The sequence below is a fragment of the Dromiciops gliroides genome, chromosome 3 (genome assembly GCF_019393635.1).
Source record: "Dromiciops gliroides isolate mDroGli1 chromosome 3, mDroGli1.pri, whole genome shotgun sequence".
Classification (NCBI taxonomy): domain Eukaryota; kingdom Metazoa; phylum Chordata; class Mammalia; order Microbiotheria; family Microbiotheriidae; genus Dromiciops; species Dromiciops gliroides.
In genome coordinates, this window is record NC_057863.1 from 14902901 (window position 1) to 14927164 (window position 24264).

Sequence of the window (24264 nt, forward strand, 5' to 3'; positions counted from 1 at the left end):
TGAGGCAGGATGGATGGAAGAGGATCAGGAATTGGCTACATTTGTTCATTCCTTGTATATTTGAATGGAATATTGGCATCTGTAACTGGGATTTAAGCTCATGTCCCATAACTGCACGTCCATCAGGGCTGTTTGGATATACTGTCACTGTTGCTTTGTGCTGTATGGAATCTTTCACCAATGGATCTCCCTATCTCACCCAGGCTGGAAGTTCAGGGGCTGAGAATGGGCTGACCCAAATGCTGATCAATGTGGGAGTTTGACGTGCTCTATTCAAACCGTGGCTGGTTCACCCACGGTTGGGCAGCCTGGTGGGCCCCCAACTCTCAGGGCTCACCATGTTGGTGGTGGACTTTGTGCCAACACTTGATCAACCTACTCCACTGCAGCTGGGAAAACCTGAGTCCAGGCGAACCGCCAGCCTCCGCCTCCCCAGGAGCAGGGTTTACAAGCATGTCCCACCACACCTGGTGCAAAGTGCTTGTTGTCTATTATTATATTTGATCTTTTAATACCAACCTGCTTATCCACTTAGACTTTATATAATAAAACAAAAACAACCTGTAACATTGTTGTCAATTTTATTAACAGGTGCATTTCTCTTGGGCAATAGGAGTACCTTAAACCTGTTTCATTTTCTGATCCTGTTCTTGACTCATGCCTTTGGTTTCTGTGAATGATGTCATTGTGATCCTGATTTTCTTCTCCTCCCTTATCTCTCATAAATTCTAATCTTCCTGTCATCACCTCCTACTCGGCAATACCCAAGGAGACCTTTTCCTTGGCTAAGGCTAAGCTGAAATTATCATTGCCTTTGACTCTCACCCTTAGTACAATGCATAGTAGGGACTTGAGAAATAATTGTTGTATTGACTTTTATCAGAACTTCTATGTCTTTCCTCAACCACTGCCAAATCTGCCTTCTCAACTACACCTTCATGGTGGTGTCCACCCCATTGTTGAGCAATCTCGGTGGCCCATTTTAAAATGCTGCACTTTACCCTGTCTTATTAAATAATTGCATATTATTGTCCTAGGCTTCTACATTCATTTTACTTTTCTTCCCATTCTCTCAAATTTAAATCATGTTTCTAAAAATCCTAACAGAATTTCATACCTTCTCTTAAATCCAAAAGGATAAATTAAAGATAGGACTCTGACTCATCTAAAGAGAAACAAAATGGTTTTGAGTTGTCGAGAACCCAAGCCCCCAAACCTGGAGACATCTAGAGGGTGGGTTTCCAAATTCTTTTGATCTCATATGCATATCCTCAAAAAATATTTTGGCATGAACCACCAATATTTTACAGTTATTTGTTAATTATATACATATACTGCTCTATACTTAATTGTGATAATTTTAAAACTTGGACTAAAAATCAACCTGTAAAAAGATGAAATAATATTTGGAGTTAGAGTCAATTGGAGCCACAGCAATTTATTGAAGATAGGTATGATATGGTTAGATGTGAGCTTTGGGAAACTCACTTTGTTAGCTGAATGGATTTGACTGGGGAGGGGCTTGTCAGAAAAACCAATTAGGGTGATATTACAGTGGTCCAGGTGAGAATTGAAGGCCTGAATTAGGCTGATGCCTGTGGGAGTGGAGAGAAGGGGATGGAGATGAGAAATTTGAGTTGACAATGTTTGAATATTCGAGTAAGTGAGAGGAGAACTGAGGAGAACAGTGACGCTGTGAACTGGATGTTGTTTGTCATGGAAACTTGGAAGAGAGATGCAGCAGGATTTTAATTGAGGTCTTTTTATTCTCTTTCCACTAGTAATGGGATATTCCAAAGTCTCTATATTTCAGTTTCCTGATTTGGGACGTAAATCAACAGAAATTTTAAAATTCATTGAGTAAAGTGAGATTTTTAAAACTCATTTTGTTGTTTAGTCATTTCAGTCGTGTCTGACTCTTTCTGACCTCATGTGGGGTTTTCTTGGCAAAGATGCTGGTGCAGTTTGCTATTTCCTTCTCCAGTTCATTTTACAGATGAGGAAACTGAGGCAAACAGGTTTAAGTGGCTAGTAAGTGTCTGAGGCCAGATTTGAACTCAGGAAGATGAGCCATCTGACTCCAAGTTATCCTATAAACTGTTCTCCTTATTCAGTTCATTTGCCTTTGCCTCTGCTCATATAATCTGACCCCCAAGTGTAGTTTCCTAGGATTTAAAAATGTGACTGAGGAGAAGCTAGGTGACACAGTGGATAAAGTGCAGGCCCTGGATGCAGGAGGACCTGAGTTCAAATCCAGCTTCAGACACTTGACACTAGCTGTGTCACTTAACCCTCATTGCCCACCCCTCCCCAACCAAAAAGAAAAACCCAAAATAAAACAAAAATGTGACTGAGTATCCAGCAGCATTAGCACTGGCCACATACAGCTTTTGGCATTTGTGCTTGACTTCCTTCTGCAGGTATTTCTGTTGATGAAATATGTTATTGTGTCATAATGTAAACATGCAAGGAGTAAGGAAGTGTCTCTGAGTTCAGGGCACAGAGTTCCATGGGGTGTATCAAGGTTCACTTTGGTCTTCTCTTTGCCAGCACCTGCACCCTATCAGAGTTTCCACTGCTCAATACAGTAGCTATGCTGCAAGCCAAAGAAAGGAGTGATCTCACTTGGATTTCCTTGATTTTAGAGAGAAAAGCAGCAAGCCAACTTAGAAGTTTCTGAGATTCCATTCATTCAGAGAGGAAGGTTCAGGTTGCTTGCTGTAACTGAGCTGCTGCATTTCCTTCTAGTGCTTTTACACAACAAGAATGCCCCCAGTTCCCCCAGTACAGTTATGAACATGGACACAAGTGTGAGGGCTGGTTACTTGTTAACGGAGATCTTTGGGATGCCTTGAAGCCACGCTGTTGTTTTGCTTGGGTTTATTGATCACTTGACTAGTTTTCAAATGGAAAATCCCAAAGACTTTCAGTTCCTGGGTACTATTCATTCTTCTTCGCTGCTCTTAATTCCTTTCTCTTCAGTTCCTTGACTTTGTTCTGCTTTCTGGCTTTTCATTTCATTTCTGTCTCCTGTATTTCAGCCAGCTTCTTTCCTCATGTGGTTTTTGAGACTTTCTTCTTCTTTTTTATATACATCTATTTCTTTCTCTCTCTAATCATGATTCTGGGGCCTTTGAAATGATCACTTGTCTCTCTCGTCCTAATTTCAGCTCATAGGATCATAGCTGTTAAGGGCTTGAAGGGACCTGAGAGGGAAGCTAAGGCAATTTCCCATACTGCACTCTGACTTTGCTCATAGAGCTTAAATGTGACCATCTGGTTATATACTTTAAGAGTTGTAGGAGATCTCAGAGACCATCAAGACTGGCTCTTTGAAGATGACCAGGAATCCTAAGCACAGCATCTCTAAGATGTCATCATTCCATGTCTGCTTTGAAGACTCCTAGGGAGGGACAGCCTCTGCTCTGCTCAGCCAAGCCCACCCCCATTTGCTTTGCTCAAGTTTACAGGGAATTCTTCCTTACCTTACATCTAAACATGTCTCTGTGTAACCCCCCCACTATCACGCTTAGTTCTGTTCTCTGGGGCCAAGCAGAATAAATTTAATCCCTTTTTCACTTCATCCTTCCACAAGTACATGAAGTCAGCTATCCAGTCCTTCTCCCACCCCCCACGTCTCCACTGCCCTGGTGCATCTCACTGGATAAACTAGCAGCTGCTGATTTGGTCATTCCTGCCTCCCTTCACCAGGAGTGAAATCTTGAGAATGAGTCCTTCTCATTCACTCAGGGTGTGGCAGAGCTGAGGTATGAGGTATGCCCTGAAGAAGGAGGGCAGCAAGTGGGAGGCCAGGACTGTCAGAAAGCTGCAGCTTGGCAGCCAGCCATGGTGAACTGGCTTGCCTTAACTCTTAAGGCTCAACCTTTAAGATCCCCTATGCCCCATATTGTGAGTTTTTATAATAATTATCCACATGTGCTTCCTGGAATTAATTGAAGGCCAGGGAAGCCTCGTGTGTGGGGAGTACCGTACATGACTTTATTTTTTATTGATGAGGTGATTTTTATATACTTCAAAGTGTAGGGGCAGCTAGGTGGTGCAGTGGATAGAGCACCAGCCCTGGATTCAAGAGGATCTGAGTTCAAATCCAACCTCAGACACTTGACACTTATTAGCTGTGTGACCCTGGGCAAGTCACTTAACCCCAATTGCCTCACCAAAAAAAGTGTATTACTCTTTCTTTTTGTTTTTTTTTTTAAATATATTACCTTAATTTCTCACTCCTTCTCCTTCCCTTACCCAGATGGTCTTTCCTGATTAGAAAGAATAAAAAAGGAAAAGGGTAAAAATACATTTCATCAAAACTAGTCAATATGTCAGTTGTCAGACAGCATATGCTGTTTTCCACATCCATAGCCCCCCCCACCACCACCTCTGACACCTCATGTCCAAGATGCTGATTTCACCTTTGCAACATCTCTTGAATATTCTCCCTTCTCTCCTCTGACACTGCCACCCCTCTAGTGCAGGCTTCTTCATCTCATGTTTGGACTAGAGCAATAGCTGCTGGTGGGTCACCCTGCCTCAGGTTTCCCCCATAATCCATCCTCCATTCAGCCACTGAAGTAACCCTAGGGGGTTTCATTTTTTAGTCCCAAGAAAGACTTGTAGAGTTGAATTCACCAGGTATTTTAGACTTAGGGATCTAGGAAGTGTAGAGCTCAATGAATACAAGACATAACTCTGATCAATGGGATGGTACCCACCTCCATCATGGAGGGACAATGGACCCAAGGTGCAGAATTAGATGTGCATTTTTGGGTTTGTTTTGCTTGGCTGTGTGTATTTTCTGTAAGGATTGTATTTTCTTTATTTATTGCAGGAGGTTGGGGGGAGGCAATAAGGAGAGAAAAGAGAGGAGTTTACAGAAACTTTTCCCAGAAAAAAAAAAGGGAGAAAAGATAGGAACGAGGGTAGCTGAAGGATTTATTTATTTATTTTAAGCACAGAAGAGAACTGAAGGAAACAGACAAGCAGATAGCTTTGAAAGTCCCATGTTGGGACAGCTAGGTGGCACAGTGGATAGAGCACTGGCCCTGGAGTCAGGAGTACCTGAGTTCAAATCCGGCCTCAGACACTTGACACTTACTATCTGTGTAACCCTGGGCAAGTCACTTAACCCCAATTGCCTCACTAAAAAAAAAAAAAAAAGAAAAAGAAAAAAAAAAGAAAGTCCCATGTTAGATTTTGGGCTTTCACAAAGAATCCTCTTTTTTCAATTCTACTTTACATATGGAAAGGTTCGTGTGTGTGTGTGTGTGTGTGTGTGTGTGTGTGTTTCTTAAATGTTTGCTAAACTTAGAATTAAAAGAATAAAAAGTAAAAAACTCAGTGTTTTTACCTGTAGCTCAATCTCTTCCTGATTCTGTGGGCCATGGGTCTCCTGTATTACTTGGGCAAGGAAGATTTCTTATCAGTTGAAATACCCGGTGGGATTTTGAGAGAAGTAGTTCTGAAAGAATCTCTTCTCAATTCTCTCAGCCTCCTTTACCCAAGACTCCAGAATGAAGAGGAAAGAGCCCTGAAATTGGAATCAAATCCCATTTCCTTCCTTTAATAGTTCTATAACCTCAGGCAAATCATTTAGAGGCCAGGAAGAGGTATGTGGTCATTTGAGGAGGAAATAGTTTTTCTTTGGTCTTCATGTCCGCTACGTTTAACACAGTTCATTAAGTCACTTACTTAACAGAGTAACAATCCAAGAAATGTTGGATTCATTGGAATTGATTGGTGCTGGCAAAAAAAGTCTTGACTGATTCTCAGTTGGGAAAGGTCCCATATCCTTGAGAAAAGGAGGACTTTGAAGCATGTTTGTGTTGTTTCTCTCTGAATCTGACTTTCTAGCATTTTGAATGGGTACTAGCAACTTTTTAAAAACTAAAGCTGGTTACAGTGACATAGGCCCATAGATTGAGAGCCGAGAGGGACCCCAGAGCTCATCTAGTCCAACCCTCTCATTTGAGAGAGGAGGACCAAGGCCCGGGGAAGTGACTTCCCCCAGATGGCCGAGGTGGCACCAAATAGCGAAGCTGGGATGAGACTTGAAACAACCTTCCCTGCTCCAGCCTAGATCAGGTACCACTTTTGCACTGTGGTTGCTGCTAACATCAGCAGGCATCACTTTAATAGAAAAGGAATGGAAAAGCATTAATTAAACAGTGACTACATGCTAAGCACTGGGATACAAATACAAAAGAAAACAACCTTCACTCTAAGGGAATTGACTTTCTATTTGGGGGGGGGGGGAGACACATAAAGCAGGGATGCTTCACCTCGGGCCTGGGGATAGTTTTGGGGGGAGTCTTGGAACATGGATGGGAAAAATATTACGCCTGTATTTCAACAGCGTTGGCTTTGGGTCTCATTTTAGAAGTGTAAAAAATGCATTTCTGAGTAGCCTTTTTCAGGAGACTGCCAAAGTGTTCCATGATGCGTGCCCCCCCCCCAAAGGATTAAGAACTCCAGATATATAGGAATCTGCAGGGCAGCTGGCAAGGCATGGTATCCTTGGAAACAGTTTCAGAATACCTGAAGAGTTCACTTGTTGTTGTGTCTGGCTTTATTCTGCTTGGAAATCAATTCATTTCTGGATTGTTTTCTCTGTCTGCCTCCCTTACCTGCTCCTAAATCTTCGGCAATCCTGTAATTCAAAAAGAAACCCTATAATAAACTTGCTCGCAGCATTTGTTATCTTTGGGTAAAAAGGATGCCTTAGACAGAGCATATTTGTTCTTTATTCTTTGTAAAGTAATTAATTCACCAGAAATGCCATCTTTGTAAGTGGAAAAGGTATAAATCCTAGGTCTGTCTCCAAACAGAATTGCAGGGTCTCCTTCCCCTTGTCAATTACACCTTAAATCTGGTAGGATTGATTCCTGCTCTTCTTGCCATCCTTTAATTGCAGGGTTTGATTGAGTGACCTCATACCCTGCTTTTCACCAGTTTATCCCCTGGCTAAAACAGACACACATATGTATGTGTATATATAAATAAACTATATGATATATATGTATGTCTATTATATGTATGTGTGTATATAGCTCATCAGTAAATGTATGTATGCATGTATATGTGTATATTTATATGTATGTATCTATGTCTATGTATATGTCTATGTATATGTGTGTGTGTATATCTCCCATCAGTTTACTCCATCATAGATTAATTCCAATGTATGAATAGCTTCAGCCTGGCACAACAATGACCGTGTTTGTTTAAAACAAAACCAAAACATTTTCAATAGTATAATGATATTTATTGAAGACAGGTTTTTATTGTGTGTCCTTCACGTAAATAGTAGATTTTGTTTTGCTTTGTCATCTCTATCTCAGGCTTTCCTTTAGAAGTTTATGATGACCAATCTCATCTATTTACTGGCTGCTGTGGCCTTATTACTCAAGCCAGGGATAAATACGGCCTAATAGGAATTGTTTAAAAAGCCTCCACCCTTTTGTTCAGAAATCTCATTGAGTATAATGTGAACTGAAGCTAATAGATAAAAATGCATTGTAAATGGAATCAGATTACAATAATACAAATGAAAATGCAAGAAAACTGACTCAAAGAAAAGTGTTTAAATTATTTTTCTGATTTGTTGGCTTCTCAATGTAATTGCCGGGCACCACATCCACGAGTCAACTTCTTGTCCACTGAAGGGATTCTATTTGGGTTTATTTGGGGGAATTGTTTTGTTCTTTATGACATTTGAAAGAAATCTCTAAGGTTTTTATTGGGTATTTCTTAAAGAATCCACATTTAATATTCTTTTTACAATGTTGGGGTAACATGAATCTAAAATGTAAACTTCACAAAATTATAGAAAGTGTTGCTTTTTTCCCTTGTTAGTCTTGTGGATGCATTTTACTTATTATCAATCTTTTTTGGATCTCCAACATGAGAAATTAAGTTAATGTATTAATAACCTAGAATGGAACAAGTTATCAGTCTTCCTGCCATTTCAGATCAAGTCACCAAGAGTGTATTAAGTGTTTACTGTGGACATTCCTGCAGCAGCTCTCCATAGGGCTGTTTTCTTTTTTATCAGATTAGCTGAACCTTGGGTTCGTGTTCTGGTGGGATCAGATCTCCTCTCAGGCCTCTGTTAAATAGGAGATACATGGAGGTCAGTGTTTTTCATGATTTCCTTTCATTCATCACTTTCTGGAAGGGCTTGCAGGCATCCACTCCCTGAATAAGGAGATTGTTGTCCAAAGAATGGATGTACTGAATTTCATTTTTTTTTTAATTTTCCATTTAGGTGAAAAGGAATGGACTATCCCAAACTATTAGCCAGGAGGAAAGAAAGAGGCAAGAGGTATGCTCTTGACAAAGGGAATGTTGTTTTAAGATTATAAATTGTGTTTATGTGTACTCCATATTTGTTACTTTTTAGCTTTGTCCCAGTTAAGCGATACTCAACCATAGACATCTCCAGACCCTTCTACCAGACCACTATCACATCATGAGATTTCCAAAACAAAATTAATTTGAGTCAATTAAATACTGGTAGGGTTTTGTAACTTAGAAAATTTAACAGTTTCTTTCTTTGCAAAACTTAAGGTACTGTATAGACATTATTAATATTTGTTTAATAAAAGATCTTGAAGATATCAAACCAATTGCTTATTTCATTCAATTCAAAAGAAATTTTCAAATTTGTTGAGACCACAGCAAAGGTTTTCATTCAAGATAATTCCTATTTCCTTAAAACTGGAGTTTCAAGATCTCATGTAGATATAGTTTTCTCTTTTACATATAAATTTAAATGATGAAAAAAAAGAATTTAAATGATGAATTTTTAAAAATGAATTTAAATTTAACATTCCATTGGTTTCAGTAGAAACAAATTTTCAGAATTTGAATACATAATTCTAAATGTTGAATTTTCAGAATTTGAATATATGATTCTAAAAAATGGGCCTGGATCTTCTTAAATTCTACTGTACCCTGTTTTTCTTCACTTTGAAGGCAATATCTTTTGCTTTTTGCTCCATATGTACTTAGCCTCCTAAGTAAGTTTTCAAGTCCTTCATCTTGCTTTTAACAATTGGGGAAGATTCTGTGACATCTGAACTTTTTTTTTTTTTTTTGCTGGGCAATGAGGGTTAAGTGACTTGCCCAGGGTCACACAGCTAGTAAGTGTCAAGTGTCTGAGGCTGGATTTGAACTCAGGTACTCCTGAATCCAAGGTTGGTGCTTTATCTACTGCGCCACCTAGCTGCCCCCAATATCTGAACTTTTAATTGACTGTCCCTCTTCATATGGTATTTATACCATGCCATCATTTATATGCCTGAGGTAGGGGTATATTGAGTTGAGAACATTGCCATTGGAGTGAGGAAGAGTGGCTTCCCGGCTTAGCTCTGCCACTTGCTGGCTCTGATCTTAAATGTTCCCTCTCTGGGTTTCTATGTTTTTCATCTGTAAAATAAAGGGACAGAAAAGGTCATTTCTAAGGTCCTTTCCTGCTCTAAAATCACAATCTGATGCAATATTCATTTGGGGAATTTTGTTTGCCAAAGGCTTTGGTTCCTGCCTTGAGAAAATCACTCGAAGGTGCTGTACTTTAAGGCCAACGGCCACCACCAACATTAAGTAAGGTCTGGGGGAAAGATGGTCATTTCTTCCCAGGTTTAAATTTCTGGGTGTATTTTATTTTGGTAAAGTACACTCGTCTTTTGGTGGTGGTACATGTTACTTCAAATAGTGAGCATCTGAGGCTAGAAGGGCAATTCTTGGACAAGTGAGAGTATGTGGTCACATTACCACAAAGGAAGTTATTTCATCCTTATTAAAGATATTTATTTATTGAACAACCTGCATGTGTGTGTACATGTGTATAAGTGTGTGTGCACACACATGAATAGGCAGGCAGTGAGCAAATATTTACTGAGTGCCTATTATATGCCGGTCTCTGTGCTAAGGGCTCAGGATACAAAGAAAGGCAAAAGATAGTCCCTGCCCTCCAGGAGTTCCCAGTCTCATGGGGCTATATGCTATCACATGTGCATGGCATCCCTGGGAGATGCTAGAATATCCTCATAATCATTTTGAAGCCTTGAGAAGGGGAATGAGAATTGTTTATGGAATGGATAGAATTACTTACTTATCCATGGGCTTGCCTAGAAGACTTGTTTCCCCCATTGGAATGTGAGCTCCTTGAAGGCAGGGCCAGCACCTTACAGAGTCCAGCACATGGTATGTACTTAAAAAATGCTCCTTGACTGACTTCCCTTGGAATGTGATGTGGCTCTTTAATGAGTGTGAATAAGTTGGCATATGTTAGGAAGAATGTCACTGTTCCTTGTGGAGAAAAGGGTCACTGATAGTCTAGGACATGGATTCTTAAACTTTTTCCACTTACGACCCCTTTTTGCCTCAAAATTTTTGTGACTCTTTTTTGCCCCCAAACTTGTATGTGACCCCTGGAATATAGGTATATAAAACCTTTTACCATTGCCAAATTTTTCACAACCCCCACATTCAGTTACCTGACCACATATTGCGTCAGGACCTCCAGTTTAAGAAGCTTTGGTCAAGAGCATGTCCTTAGAATTCATAGACACGCTTCCCCAAATCATTGCCATCACATTCCCATGTCAGTCAACCAATGAGCATTTAATAAGCTCCTACTGCATGCTATCCAATGGGCACTGTGGATACAAAGACCCAGAATGAAACAGTCCTTCGTCTTAGGGTGCTTACTCCCAGTGTTCTGCTTCTGAGCATGAGTTTTGGTGATTTCTTGGAAATTATAGCATATGTGCCAGCTACAAGATGACACTATTTTTTTCTAAATTTCATAATATGGATCTGGTTTTGGTTTGATATTATGCAAAAGGATCAATGACAATTTTTTTCCTGCTCCTAGGCTATGTTTGAAGTAATATCCTCTGAACACTCCTACTTGCTCAGCTTGGAGATCCTGATACGGATGTTTAAAAATTCTAAAGAACTGAGTGATACCATGACCAAAACTGAGAGCCACCATCTTTTCTCCAACATTGCTGATGTCTGTGAGGCCAGCAAAAAGTGAGTGTGTGGACCCCAGCACCTTGGTTTATCTGCATGATCTTGAAAAAATGAGTGATGATGTATTATTTGTTCCCAAGTTTTGCTACCAACAAGATTGGTATGTAAAGCTTAACACTGTTGATAATACTTATCTGTCCTTTTCCCAAGCTTTATGTTGGCCTGCATATGCTAATTGGTGTCTGGCTGGGTCATCTCTGAAGGAAGAGAGGATAAGATATGGGAAAGATTCTTTTCAATATGTTTCTACCACTATCAGGAAGTCCTAAAGCTACATGATGGGACAAGCTCAGCATGCATGGGGGATTCCTGGGGAGTATGTGAGTGGTCAATTAAGGTTCACTGCCTTCCTTCAGAATTCTCAACCCTTCATGGGCAGATCCCAAGCTGATGATTAAATTAATATATTTTTCCAACTCCTGCTTGTTATTTCTGCCTACCTTCAACTCCCATTTCTGAGAACATCAAAGGAGGGGGTAGAGCAGAGGTGTCAAAATACATGATCTCTGGGGAGAGTTGGCAATGAGCCTGAATACAGTCAAAACCAGATTAAAATGCAATTAGGAAATATTCAACAAAAGAAATAAAAACACAGTCGAACATGGATAATGTTAATATGTGTATTTTTAAGTCATATGCTGGTCACAGAGATCTTTTGTATCATTTGGTCCCCTTCCCCCTCATTTCTATTTGAGTTTGACAGCTCTGGAGTAGATGTCTTGGTGAGCAAATACATTTGGTGTGAAAGGCAAGACTGGATTTTTATGTAGGTGTGTGATAGTACATGTCATGTGGAATTGGATAGAGATGACTGTGGTTGTTCATAGCATCTCAAGGGCAATGTGGCTTCAGATTGGGATTTTCCTGGCTCCAGCTTATCTTGCCAGGATCCCCATTCCCCATTCTATGTTCCAGCCAAACCAACCTCCTTAATGTTCTGTGTCTATAATATTTGGTTTCCCACCTCTAAGCCTTTGCCAACACTAGAATGCTCATTTACTCATTTCCTCTTCCTAAAACCCTTCACTGTCCCAGCTCCCTGGGTAGCTCAGTTTATAGCCTCTCTCTACTTCCTTCAAGAGAACTTTCCTGAATTTCTCCAGTTCTTTGTTACCCCTATTCAATCACCATTTCCCCCAGTGAAAGATCTACTTCTTGAGGACAGGGACAGGCTTATTTTTGTCTTTGCATTCATAGGATCTAGCACAGGATTTGGCAGAGTGAGCACTTAATAAAGGCTTTATGGTTAAATGTTTTGCCAAGAATTAGAGGATGGGGAGATGAGGGAGCATGCTGACTTTGGAGATCCTGACACATGATGTCTAAAAAAGGAGAGTTTCATGGGCAGTAATCTTCTGACCTTTGATAACTCTCATTTAAGACTTCAGCACAGGCTCACCTACAGAGATAACTGATCAATAGTCCTCTGAATGTTGACATCAATGAAGTGTCTCTAAGGAAGATATTTGTTTGCTGAACGCATTTACCTGGGTCATGGAAAATTGCATGTGTAAAGACCAAACAAAAGAAGGATTTCCTTTGAATGGTGAGGTTGTTTTTCTATTTGCCAATGGCATTGTCCCAATTTCATTAAGCTGCAGGATTCTACAAAGTCTTGTCAGTGCAATCCATTGTAATCCCAACCATCACCTAAACTTTCCCCTCTTCCAAACTTCTTTATTTCTGTCCAAGGCACAACCATCCTTCCAGGGTCCCAGGTTTTTAACCCTGACTCCTCATTCTCTCTCATCTCACCTATACAATCCATTGCCAAATTGTACCATTTGTACCTTTACAACATTACTCAAATCTGACCCTTTAGCCCTACTCATTACTCATTGAAGAGCAATGAGGGTTAAGTGACTTGCCCAGGGTCACACAGCTAGTAAGTGTCAAGTGTCTGAGGCTGGATTTGAATTCAGGTCCTCCTGAATCCAGGGCTAGTGCTTTATCCACTGCGCCACCTAGATGCACCCAAATTAATATTTTCTTAAAATACATATATGTGTGTATACACATACATGTACCTATAGACATATATATGGATTATTTATTTTTTGCATTCTTTTAAAAATTTTTAGTTCCAAATTCCTTCCCTCCCTCCAGCCCCTCCTTTCATCCATCGAGAAGCAAGTAATATGATAGCAATTGTGAAGTCATGCAAAACATTTCCATATTATTCATGTAGCAAAAAGAAAGAAAAGGAAAGGAGAGGAGAGGAGTAAAGTGAAAAAAGCATGCTTCAATCTGCACCTATGAATTCATCTGATACCTTCCTGGAATTGTTTATATTTTCATCCTGCAGCAATTCTCAGGTTCATGAGTTCATCCTGTTGATCATCTGGTTTGGTCAATAGGGCTTCCTTTGTCTTAAGATTACTGGCTTCAACTGAAGCAGTCCAAGATTGGGTGACTGGGGCCATGTTTACCCTTAGCACGCTCTTCATTGTTAACACTCTGATCACTTTCCCTCCTCCTTCCCAAACTGAAGGTGTTTTTTTGTGTGTTTTTTTTTTGGGGGGGTGCAGGGGGTTACTTCCATCCTCGAGCAGAGGATCATTGATTTCAAAGAGAAATGGACTTGAAGGAATTTTTGCTCCAAGCATGGAATTCCATATGAGTAGGACAAACAAACCAAGTCTGACACTCAGGTAGAAGATCTGAGCTTTTCAGTTGCTACAGTTGGTTTACATTTTGATGGATTTGTAATTTCCTCAATATGAGCTTTCTTTCCAACAATAACAGACAGTCTTTATTAAATGCCTACTATGTGCTAGGTACTGAGCTTGGGGATACAATGACAACAATAAAGTATCCTCTACAGTTGAGGAATATTCTATTGAGGGAAAACAACATCTTCCCAGAAGATTATGTACAAAAAATATATAAAGTAGATTCCAAGTCATTGCTTCAGGAAGAAGGATTGTGGGATAGGAGGAACACAGTGCTAGCAACTGAGGGGAACAGAACAAGAAGGGCATCTGAATTGAGTATTGAAGGAAGGCAGGGGTTTCATGACATGCCAGTAAAGAGGGAGTACATTTCCCGCCATGGCAAATGGGTAATGCAAAAGTGTGGAGAAAGGAGAAGGAGGGTTATGACTAAGGAGGCCAGTTTGGTTGGATCACAGAGTTCCTGAGGGGGAGTGATGTCCAATCAGGCTGGAATGATAGGTTGGGGCCATCTTGTAAAGGGCTTTAAAACCCAAATGTAGACGTTTCTGTTTTATCTTTGAGGAAACCACTGGAGTTGACTTAGTAGGGGAGCTCTTTGTTCAGATCTGTGCTTAAGGAAGATCACTTAGGCCTCTGGAGTGAGATCCAGGAGTGGAGAGTGAAGCAGTATCTGTACTTGAGGCAGGAAGACCAATCAGGAGGCTGGGGCAATAATCTAGATAATAGGTGATGGAGACTTGTTGGGAGTTGGGAGTCTCTAGATCCTTATCTGTAAATTAAAAAGTTCAACTGAGGGACCTCTGTGTTCCCTTTCAGCTCTGGATCTATTATCCTGATGCCATGAAGCATGATGGACAAATCCTGGCATATGTCCTTAATATGTAGTTAGAACTTCATCTAAGATCTTATTCATTTATTTAGAAAGTTTTCCAGTTTAATTTTGGGGGTATCTGTTCTAGAACTATTGTTTGTATTTTGTTATTTCATATATGCTGGTTTATTGATTAAACAATAAAACTATATCTTCCCCATCCTCTTCCAATTGGGAAGAGTAGAATAGGTTTCCATTTTTTTTGCCTTTTTTTTCAATTTTATAGATTTGAATGGCTGTTCAGATTGTTATGGTATAGTAAAGAAAGGACTTTTATATTTTATATAATTCTATATCTGTATTACATTTTAGAAGTTACATATGAAAAATATATGTGTTACTTAAGAACTTCACATGTATTCATATGAAAAGTTAACTTGTTTTAGTTCAGGTTTTGTTTTTTTGTTGGTTGGGTTTTTTTTTGCATTTAGTGGCTCTTTATAAACATCGGGGTGACAATTCACTTTAGAGTCCATTTTAACTACAAAATGCCTCCTTGTTGAATCTATACTGTTTGGCTTTGTAGAATGAAATCAAAAAACCATAACAGAAATGTTGATGTAAGAGTATCTCAGAGCTCCACATTCTAAGAGGGAACTTTGCAGTGATGCAAATTGTCAGGAAAAAAGTTGGATGGTGCAGGTTAAGAAAAAAGGGGGTTTCTTAAGTGACTTAATAAGGGTTATCGTCCATGATTTTATTTTTAGCTAATGGAAAATGGTGACCCTCAGTGAAAAGTGATTTAGCTTTTGGCTGCTGAGGCTACAAGAGAGGCTCAGTGTGTAGCCAATCTGCCCTTTATGCCCATTTTAATGATCTGGGCTGGTGATTTGCCCTTGACTCCTTTAGGGACACGACATTGTTTTTGTTCAAAATGATTCTGAAACAAAAGTTGAGAACTATCTTTACATGTAATGGAAAAAATAAAATACCTCATACATAAAAAAAAATAACTACACAAAATGATTCTGTGCTTACTAATAAATAACAAAGGAACGATTCAGCATTGGGATGGATGGTTATGGTATGAATTAGGAGTGTCTCTGGTAGAGTTATTTGAAAGAGGGATAGATAACAGAAAGACACATTGTAAGTATAGTTAGTTATCTCTAACTGTTAGCATCCTTTCAAGTGCATTTGTGTGTTTATGTTTCCTTTTTGTACAAAATCTACATTTCTAGTTTGCTTCTTAGATAGCTAGTGTCATTTGATTGTACTTTTTCTCAAAGTACTGACTGCTAACCAGTGTGGATGAGGCAGAAGTTGGAAGCAGGCTCTGGGCTTTGGACCATCCCATAAGTAATGGGAAATATGGAAGGATTTTAAATGTTAAAAAGTTTTTTTCAGTGTCATCGTGTCCATCCCCTGGTCTTCCCCTCCCCAAGATAACCACTTGTCTTCTTGCCCTTAATCCTGGCTCTGGTTTACAAGACTTTTTAAAAAATATTAGATTTTCCCTTTCAATATCTACATTCTTTTCAAGGAATTTATACATTCTAGGTTCTGCAAAACATCAGTCAGTATTTCTTTGTGTGTCTTTTTTTTTTTTTTTTGCGGGGCATTGAGGGTTAAGTTACTTGCCCAGGGTCACACAGCTAGTAAGTGTCAATGTTCTGAGGCCAGATTTGAACTCAGGTCCTCCTGAATCCAGGGCTGGTGCTTTATCCATTGTGCCATCTAGCTGCCCCTCACTCAGTATTTCTTAAATGCTTACTGTATACAAGACACTGTGCTAAGTGCTAGGGATAAAAAGAAAGACCAAAACAGTCCCTGACCTCAAACTCATAGTTTAATGGTGGAAAAAGCATCCCAATAACTCTGTACAAAGAAGGTATATACAGGATAAATTGGAGATAACCTCTTGGGTAAGGGATCAGCCATGGGGGAGGGGAGTAGGCCATGGGGAGAGGGACCTTTGGGAAAGGCCTCTTCCAGAAGGTGAGGTTGAAGCTGAGTCTTGAAGCAAGCCAGGGAAGACCAGAGATAGGAGTGAGGAAGAACATGCACAGATGAAAGGAACTTAGATGAGCGAGCCTGGCATGAGGTGACAGCCAGTCAAAAAGTCAGGAGATGAACGACTTTGTTGGAGGAACAGACATAAGGCTAGTGTCCCTGGAGAGACTACACGGAGGGGATTAAAGTATAAGAAGCCTGGAAAATGAGGATGTTGGGAAGAGCCAGCTTGTGAGGAGCTTTCAAAGACAATTTGATCTTGGAGGCTATTGGGAGCCTCTGGGGTTCATTCCCCAGGGCAGTGACTAGTGACGAGATTAGACCTATACTTTAAGAAGAGAAATTTCACAGTTGAATGGAAGATCATTTCCTCAATCAATTCTAGTGGGTCCCTATTTCTTCTAGAATGAACTAAGAGGAATTCCTTATTTGGGCGCCTCCCAGCCTGGCTCCAACTTAACCTCTCTTGATTTCCTCACACTTGACTTCCCATCATACTCATCTTCAGTCTATCTGTATTGGTTTTTCCTCATTGATGACCCACATTTCCAGTCTCTATGACACGGCACAGGCTGTCCTCCCTGTTTGGGGTATATTCCATGTTCGTCTCTGCCTCTTAGAATCCCTAATTTCCTTCCATGTCTTGCTCACCCTTTCTTGGTCTGTCCCACTTAGCTGCTGGTTCCCCTCCAGAATTAATTACCTTGCATTTATGATGTACACTATATATGTTTCTTATATATTTACATAATATATAATCTATGTGTCTCCCAATAGAATGTGAGGTACTCGAGGATAAGGACTGTTTCCTTTTTGTCTTTGTATCTCTAGTACCTAGCATCCTATTTGTGCTTAATTACATGCATTTAGGAAATGCTTGTGGAATACTAATTTGATGTTAGCTCCTTATCCCTCCCTCCCCATTCCCTGCTTCATCTGGCTCCCAATCAGTACAACGACAAAAGACATGCTGCTCAAATCAATAAATACTTATTAAACTTACCCTCTGTTCTGAGTACTGAAGTACATCCTGGAAGCAAAGCAAAACAGAAACAGTCTTTGCCTTCAGAGGGCTTCCATTCTACTGGGGTCATCGTGGGCATATACTGAGAAATGCAGTTCATGAATGGGCACTGGGAGGCAAGGAGCACCAGGGATATTTGATGAAGGAAAAAATCCTGATGGCTGGGGATAGGGGGGGTAGCCAGAAAGGCTTTGTGGGGGAAGGAGATAGCCTCTGAGCTGAACCTTGAAGAAAGATAAGGATGTTGAAAGGGGGACTGGTGGCAAGTGACTTGTAGGCAGACAGGGAGGGAGAGAACAACATGAGAGAATTCATGGAGGCTAGAAACAGCATGTTGGATGAATGGGATATAGACTTACTGAAGGGTTGTAACATGACCTGAGGATGCAGAAGGAGATCAGAGCCAAGTTTGGGAAGTCCTTGAATGATAGACTGAGAAATTTGTTTGATCCTAGAGGCAATAGTGATATTGATGATTTTGAGTAAGGGAGTGTCAGTCAGATCTGTGCCTTTGAGAGATTATTTTTCAGCTCCATGAAAGGTAGATTGGAGAGCGGATAGATCAGAAGCAATTGGCACCAGAAGCCACCAACTGGGAGGCTATTACAGTGGCCTGAGGGAGAGGCAGTGAGGGTTTGAACTGGGGTGCAGCCATAAGGCATTAATAATTGCAGACAGCAATTGTCCCACTGTCTCAGATTCTGGATCCAGAGTACTCCGTCATTTTGCTCTCTTCCTTATAACTGAAGAGAGTGAAGAGATGGCTTTCCCTTCCTGCTCAATATTTTACACATTTACACATTTACCACTTCCTCATCACCCAGATCCTGTTATCACTTCCCACTCCCCTTCATCTATCATGTCTCTGGACTTTCAATTGTTTACAGTCAACTTGCCTTTAAAAATGTCTTTCCTCTTATCTGTGAAACCTGCCAAGAGCTCATTCTAGGGGCTCTCCTTCTACCTACTTTCTTCCACTTCACCCATGCTGGGACGCTCCTTTGCATTTTCCCCGTTGCAAAAATCCAGGTCTAGTCTGTGTTTTGTTTCTCTGCCTGGTTTCACAGATCTCCCAGAAGCCCAGTGTTCTCGCAAAGCTGAGAGTTGAACTACTTTTGGACAGGTTCCTCCATATTCCCAGGGGTAGCTAAGTGTCATAGTGAATCGATTCATGAGCCTTGTAACCTCCTTGCTGATGAACCCAAAGAACAGCTAGGCCTTTTCATCTGAACTGTCCTACCTGTGTTAAGACAGCTAGTGGTGCAATGGGTAGGAAAGACTGATAAACCTGGAGTCAGGAAGATTTGAGTTCAAATCTAGCCTCAGACACTGGCTATATGACCTTGAACAAGTTACCTAACATGTCTGCCTCAGTTTCCTCAACTATAAAATGAAGATAATGATAGCATTTACCTCCTAGGGTTGTTACAAAGACCAAATGAGCTAATAACTTGTAATGCCCTTAGCACAGTGCCTGACATAGTTTTCTTTGCTGTGAAGATAGAATGAGATAATATTTGGTAAGTGCTGTGCAACCTTAAAGTATTATGTAAATGGTAGCTATTATCATCATGGTAGGCATACAAGTTCTCCATAAGTGTGTATGGAATTAAAGCTTAAAAAAATAAGATAAAAGATTGGATGCTAATGCCCCTCTTTGAAGATTGCTTGATTTAACTTAATGTGTCCTAGACTGCCACAGATGGTGAAACATTTCAATCTTCTCTTTGGCTGAACCTTCATAATTCCATAATACATATATATTGTGTCTTCATCTTCTTTAGTAGCAACATGGAAGTTTTAGGGGAAAATTCCTTGAAGGCAAGACTCCCCCTTCTTACCCCCAACCCCTAACCCCCAAACTGATTTTCATGAGCCCAGCCTATAAAAGAGCTGTCTGTTTTTCTTCTTCTCTGTGAATGTCTAATAATGTATGTCCAGGGTTAGAAGGCTGACAGGTAGTGGGCCCAGAAGGATGTCTCATGTGATGTTCCTATGCTAAGCCATGTTGGGTATTGCAATCAACAAGCACTTACTAATTACTTACTGGATGCCAGGGACTATGTTAAGCACTGGGGAATACAAAGCAAAAGCAGTCCCTGCCCTCAGAGAGCTTCCAATCTAATGGATGGAATGATACATACACAAACTGATACCTATGTGACAAATACAGAGTAGACAGAAGGTGGCATTAGCAGCTGGGAAGACTTCTTCCCCTAGAAGATGGCATTCAAGCTGACTCATAACAAAAGCCAGGGATCCTAGGACATGGAAATGAGAAGACAGAATCTTCTGGGCAGGGGTGGTGGGGACAGCCCATGGCACGGAGATAGAAAATGGAGCACTGGGTGAAAAGAACAACGAGGGCACCATGGTGATTGGACCCTAGAATGCATAGAGAGAGAAGTGATGCCTTACACTGGAAAGATAGGAAAGGGTCACATTTGGCAGCACTGTAAATGCCAAATGGAGATGGTTAGAGGCAATAGGGAGCCACTGTCATTTGTTGAGCTGGTGAGTGATAGGGTAAGACCTACTCTTCAGAAAAAGTTGTGAGCATTGTGGCTGTGGTGCTCAGGGACATATAATCATATGTGTCATTACTTATTTCTAATATATTAACCAAAAGTCTCCCCCATAAGAGTAATGAGAGGGTGTTATAGATGTTAAAAATAGATGAATCATTGTAGTGGTGAAAAGTGTTGCTGGGCTTAGGATGAGTACACACAGGAGGCAGTGTGGTTCAGTGCGTAGAGCGCTGACTATAGAGACGGACACCTGAGTTCCAATCTCATATATAAAGCTTACTATCTGTGTGACCTTCAGCAATTCATCTAACATCCCAGGGCCTCAGCTTGATGGACACTTGCGAGCAAATGATATTGAACAAATTCTTAATGTTTCTCGGCCTCAGTTTCCTAAACTGTAAAATGAGAGGGTTGGACTCTGCCTCTGATGGCCTTTCCAGAGCTAGATCTGGGGGTATCAGAGTTAAGGTGGGTTTGTATCTTATTTTTAGATTCCCCATCTCCTCCCATGATAAGATACACCATTAATATCCTAGAAGAGGGCATAGTTCCAATCAGAGCAGGCCCTCTCCCCTGCCCCAATTCCCCATCCAGTGTTCATTCCACCACACTACACTCACTGCTGTTAGCCTTTAATAAATAAGGCTCATAATAAAGAGAGGCTCTTTAAAGAAAAACCATGTTACAGAACGAAAATATTGGCTGCTTCATTTGGGAAGCAATTTAAATCCCCAACGATGCACGTTTTCTCTTTGTGTCGGGTAGAAAACAAATGCCCATTATTAAAGTATGCTTTTGTATCCCAAGGAGCTGAAGTGGTGCCCAGCATATAATGAGTAGCTAATGCCAACTCCCCTCCTTCCTGCTTTAGGGAGCAGAGCAAACTACAGTAATGGTAAACATGCTATACTCTGTTGATGCGGCATTCCCCTTTCCAGATGATCAGATTCTATCATAATTAAAATCTTACGGGATTAATTATTTTTTTTAAAGGAAAAGTACCTATTTGGAAAAATTGCTTCACTTTCTAAAGAGAGCCACATAATAAGGGATGGATATTTCTTCGTAAATAGCAGGACAATATCATAGTAGACATTGTGACATTTTTGTTAATGTACCTATTGGCTCATCAAACTAAACACTAATATAATAATTAGTTAACTTTAAATATTTGAAAGATTTTAAATACTGGCAGTTATTGTATTCTTTATGAGAAATTTTAAAAATTATCTGTAGAAAAACTCCACAAACCACTTTTTACAAAGTATATTTGTTTTTCCACTCAGCTTGGCAGGAGAGTACCGAACTCTCAAAATGACAAAACGTGTTGAACTTTTGGCCAGAGTTTATTGTTCATACTGGTGTTTTCAGTTAGCATATTTACTTTCTCTTACACAATATAGACAGGATACAGCATTCCATCTTCGTTAGCATTTTTGGTCGGTGAACTAATAACTATTTTTCCTCCCAATTAGAATATAGTTTTATTTTTCTAATGCCTAAATGCTTTCATCCAGAGAAGCAATTCTCTTCAATGTAGCCCAGGGATCCCTGGGAGTCTCTGAGACTCTTTCAGGGATTCTATAAGGTTGAAACTATTTTCAAAATAATGTTAAGATTCCTTAACTTCTAATTCAATAAATGTCAATAAAAATATAATCCATGTACATTAAAGGTCTTGGGTTGGGGGTCCACAATAATTTTTAAGAGTATTAAGCTGTCTTGAGACTTCTGATTTAGAGGCATTGACATTAGGAACTATTTGGGGGGCAGCTAGGTGGCTCAGTGGATAAAGCATCGATCTTGGATTCAGGAGGACCTGGGTTCAAATCTGGGTTCAGATACTTGACAATTACTAGCTGTGTGACCCTGGTCAAGTCACTTAAACCTCATTACTCCGCAAAAAAAGAAGTAAATAAATGGATAGATAGATAGATAGATAGATAGATAGATAGATAGATAGATAGATAGATAGATAGATAGATAGATAGATAAAGGAACTATTTGGATTTTTGTGTATATTTGTTAGTTTTTCTTGTAGTCAAGTACTGGAGCTGAAGCTTAAAGACTTTGGCCACATAATGAGAAGACAGGACTCTTTGGAAAAGAGTATGATGTTGGGAAAGATGGAAGGCAGAAGGAAAAGGGGATGGTAGAAGATGAGATGGATTGAAAGTGTCATGTAAACAATGAATATGAACTTTGACAGATTTTGAGAGATGGTGGAGGATGGAAGGGCCTGGCGTGTTATGGTCCATGGGGTCACAAAGAGTCAGACATGACTGAAAAACTGACACAACTTGTAGTTTGTGATCAACAGATGATAGACAAGGATTTTATTTTAATTGGTCAGTTCTGCATAAAGGAAAGGTACATTGAACATGGTAATACTCTTGGTCTAATTCTTCTATTAGTAGCTGGCCGTTGACTTGAGGGACAGAAAGTGACTCACCCAGGGTCACACAGCCAGTTAGTTATTAGGATGGAATTTAAACCCAGGTCTTCCCATTTCTAAGGCTGACTCTTTCTACTGCACTGGGCTGTCTCTAGTTGATACAACAGCCATGTTTAAACATATAAAGAGCACTCATGTTGAAGAGAGAATCATTTATTCTTTTGTTTTTTCTCACATTTTATTAAATGTTTCTTGAAGTAAATTGTATTAAGTAGAATTGAGAATGTAAAATTACCCTATTACCTGGAATTTATTGGAAGGCACATTTCAGAACTCTATACCCATTAGACTTATTCAAAGTTGGAAGGGGCAGCTTTGGAAAATTCTATAGTTATAAGAGATGGAGACTTGGATCTATGGTCTCAGAAGGATAGGGACCTTTTAGATTAGGAAACTCCCTCTTCCAATGTGAGGTAGCCCTTGACTCTTATAATCCTTGGCTTCCTATAGGACTCAGATCAAGCACCACCTTTTCCAGGAGGTCTTTCCTGGTCCTTCTAGATGCTAGGGCCTTCCATTTAAAGGCTACATTCCATCTACTCTATATTTCTCTTATATGTGTCTGATTTATGCAACTGCTACCTCCACCCCTGCATTGGAATGTAAACTGCTGGGGCAGCTAGGTGGCACAGTCGATAGAGTTCAAATCCAACCTCAGACACTTGACATTTAGTAGCTGTGTGACCCTGGGCAAGTCACTTAACCCTAATTGCCTCACACACACAAAATAGGTTCAGAGCATCTTCCTATCGTGTATACCACAATAAAGTTCAAATGAAAAAACAATTTATTTAAGAAAAAAAAAGAAATGTGAACAACTTGAGGGCAGAGAATGTTTTTTTTTCTTTATTCTGAGTGTTTAGCACAGTGCCTAGAAGACAGCAGGTGTCTAATAAATGCTTGTTGACTAATATTTGTATAGCTATTTTTACTATAAATAAAGCCAGAAAACAAATAGGCCTAAAACTGCAAAATGAAGGACCGGTTGACAAGACACTCTCGGAGTGGGGAAGGAAGAAGGAAATCAAAGAATTGGCTTCATCATACATACAAATCCAACAAAGCACACCATTTCAAGGGCTCCTTGTTCATCTCATCTCTCAACACGTGCCCATACAGGCCACAGTGAAGCCAATTGCAGCTTATGCTCAAGTCTTCCAAAATGATTCAACATATACTTCCTTAGGTGGTCACTGCATTGCAAAAGAAGCAATAGAAGTATAGAGGCAAATGGCCGAAGAAATATGATAAATATGATTGAGAATTAAGAAGTGAAAGATGTCAAAGATTTGCAGACTACGCAGAACCTCATCTCTGTGTATGACGAATACTTTCTTTAAGAAGAGTCAGGACACTCTAGATGTGATGTGTCAGACAGTTTCCCCCACCCCCACCCCCCATAATGACTAACTTGACAAAGACAACTGGGTATAAATGTGGTCAGTTTCAAAATCTGCTATCGGTATATAACAAGACCGTTGACTGGGTAAAATGAGGTCAAGATCAATACCAAAGTAGAAGAAAGGACAAAGATGAGAAGAGATTTTGTGTGATTTCTGAAACAACAATTTGACCTGGATAAATGACTGACTTCAAAAACGGGATTTGGACAAAAGTAAAAGAGAAAGACACAATCACCATTCCCCAGAGAAGCTGGACCACAGCAAGGAGGCAACAACCAGCCCTGAGCTGTCTCAGCCCACAAA

At 40.1% G+C, this 24264-nt stretch overlaps 1 protein-coding gene across 1 annotated transcript in view; it reads left to right on the forward strand.

Annotated features, from left to right (window-relative positions):
* The window catches only part of ARHGEF26 (Rho guanine nucleotide exchange factor 26), a 133004-nt gene that overhangs the window by 18376 nt on the left and 90364 nt on the right, over positions 1 to 24264 (forward strand). The window contains exons 5-6 of the mRNA XM_043998496.1: positions 8279 to 8335; positions 10892 to 11052. Coding sequence (XP_043854431.1) covers positions 8279 to 8335; positions 10892 to 11052 — 218 coding nt within the window. The remainder of the gene's footprint in view (positions 1 to 8278; positions 8336 to 10891; positions 11053 to 24264) is intronic.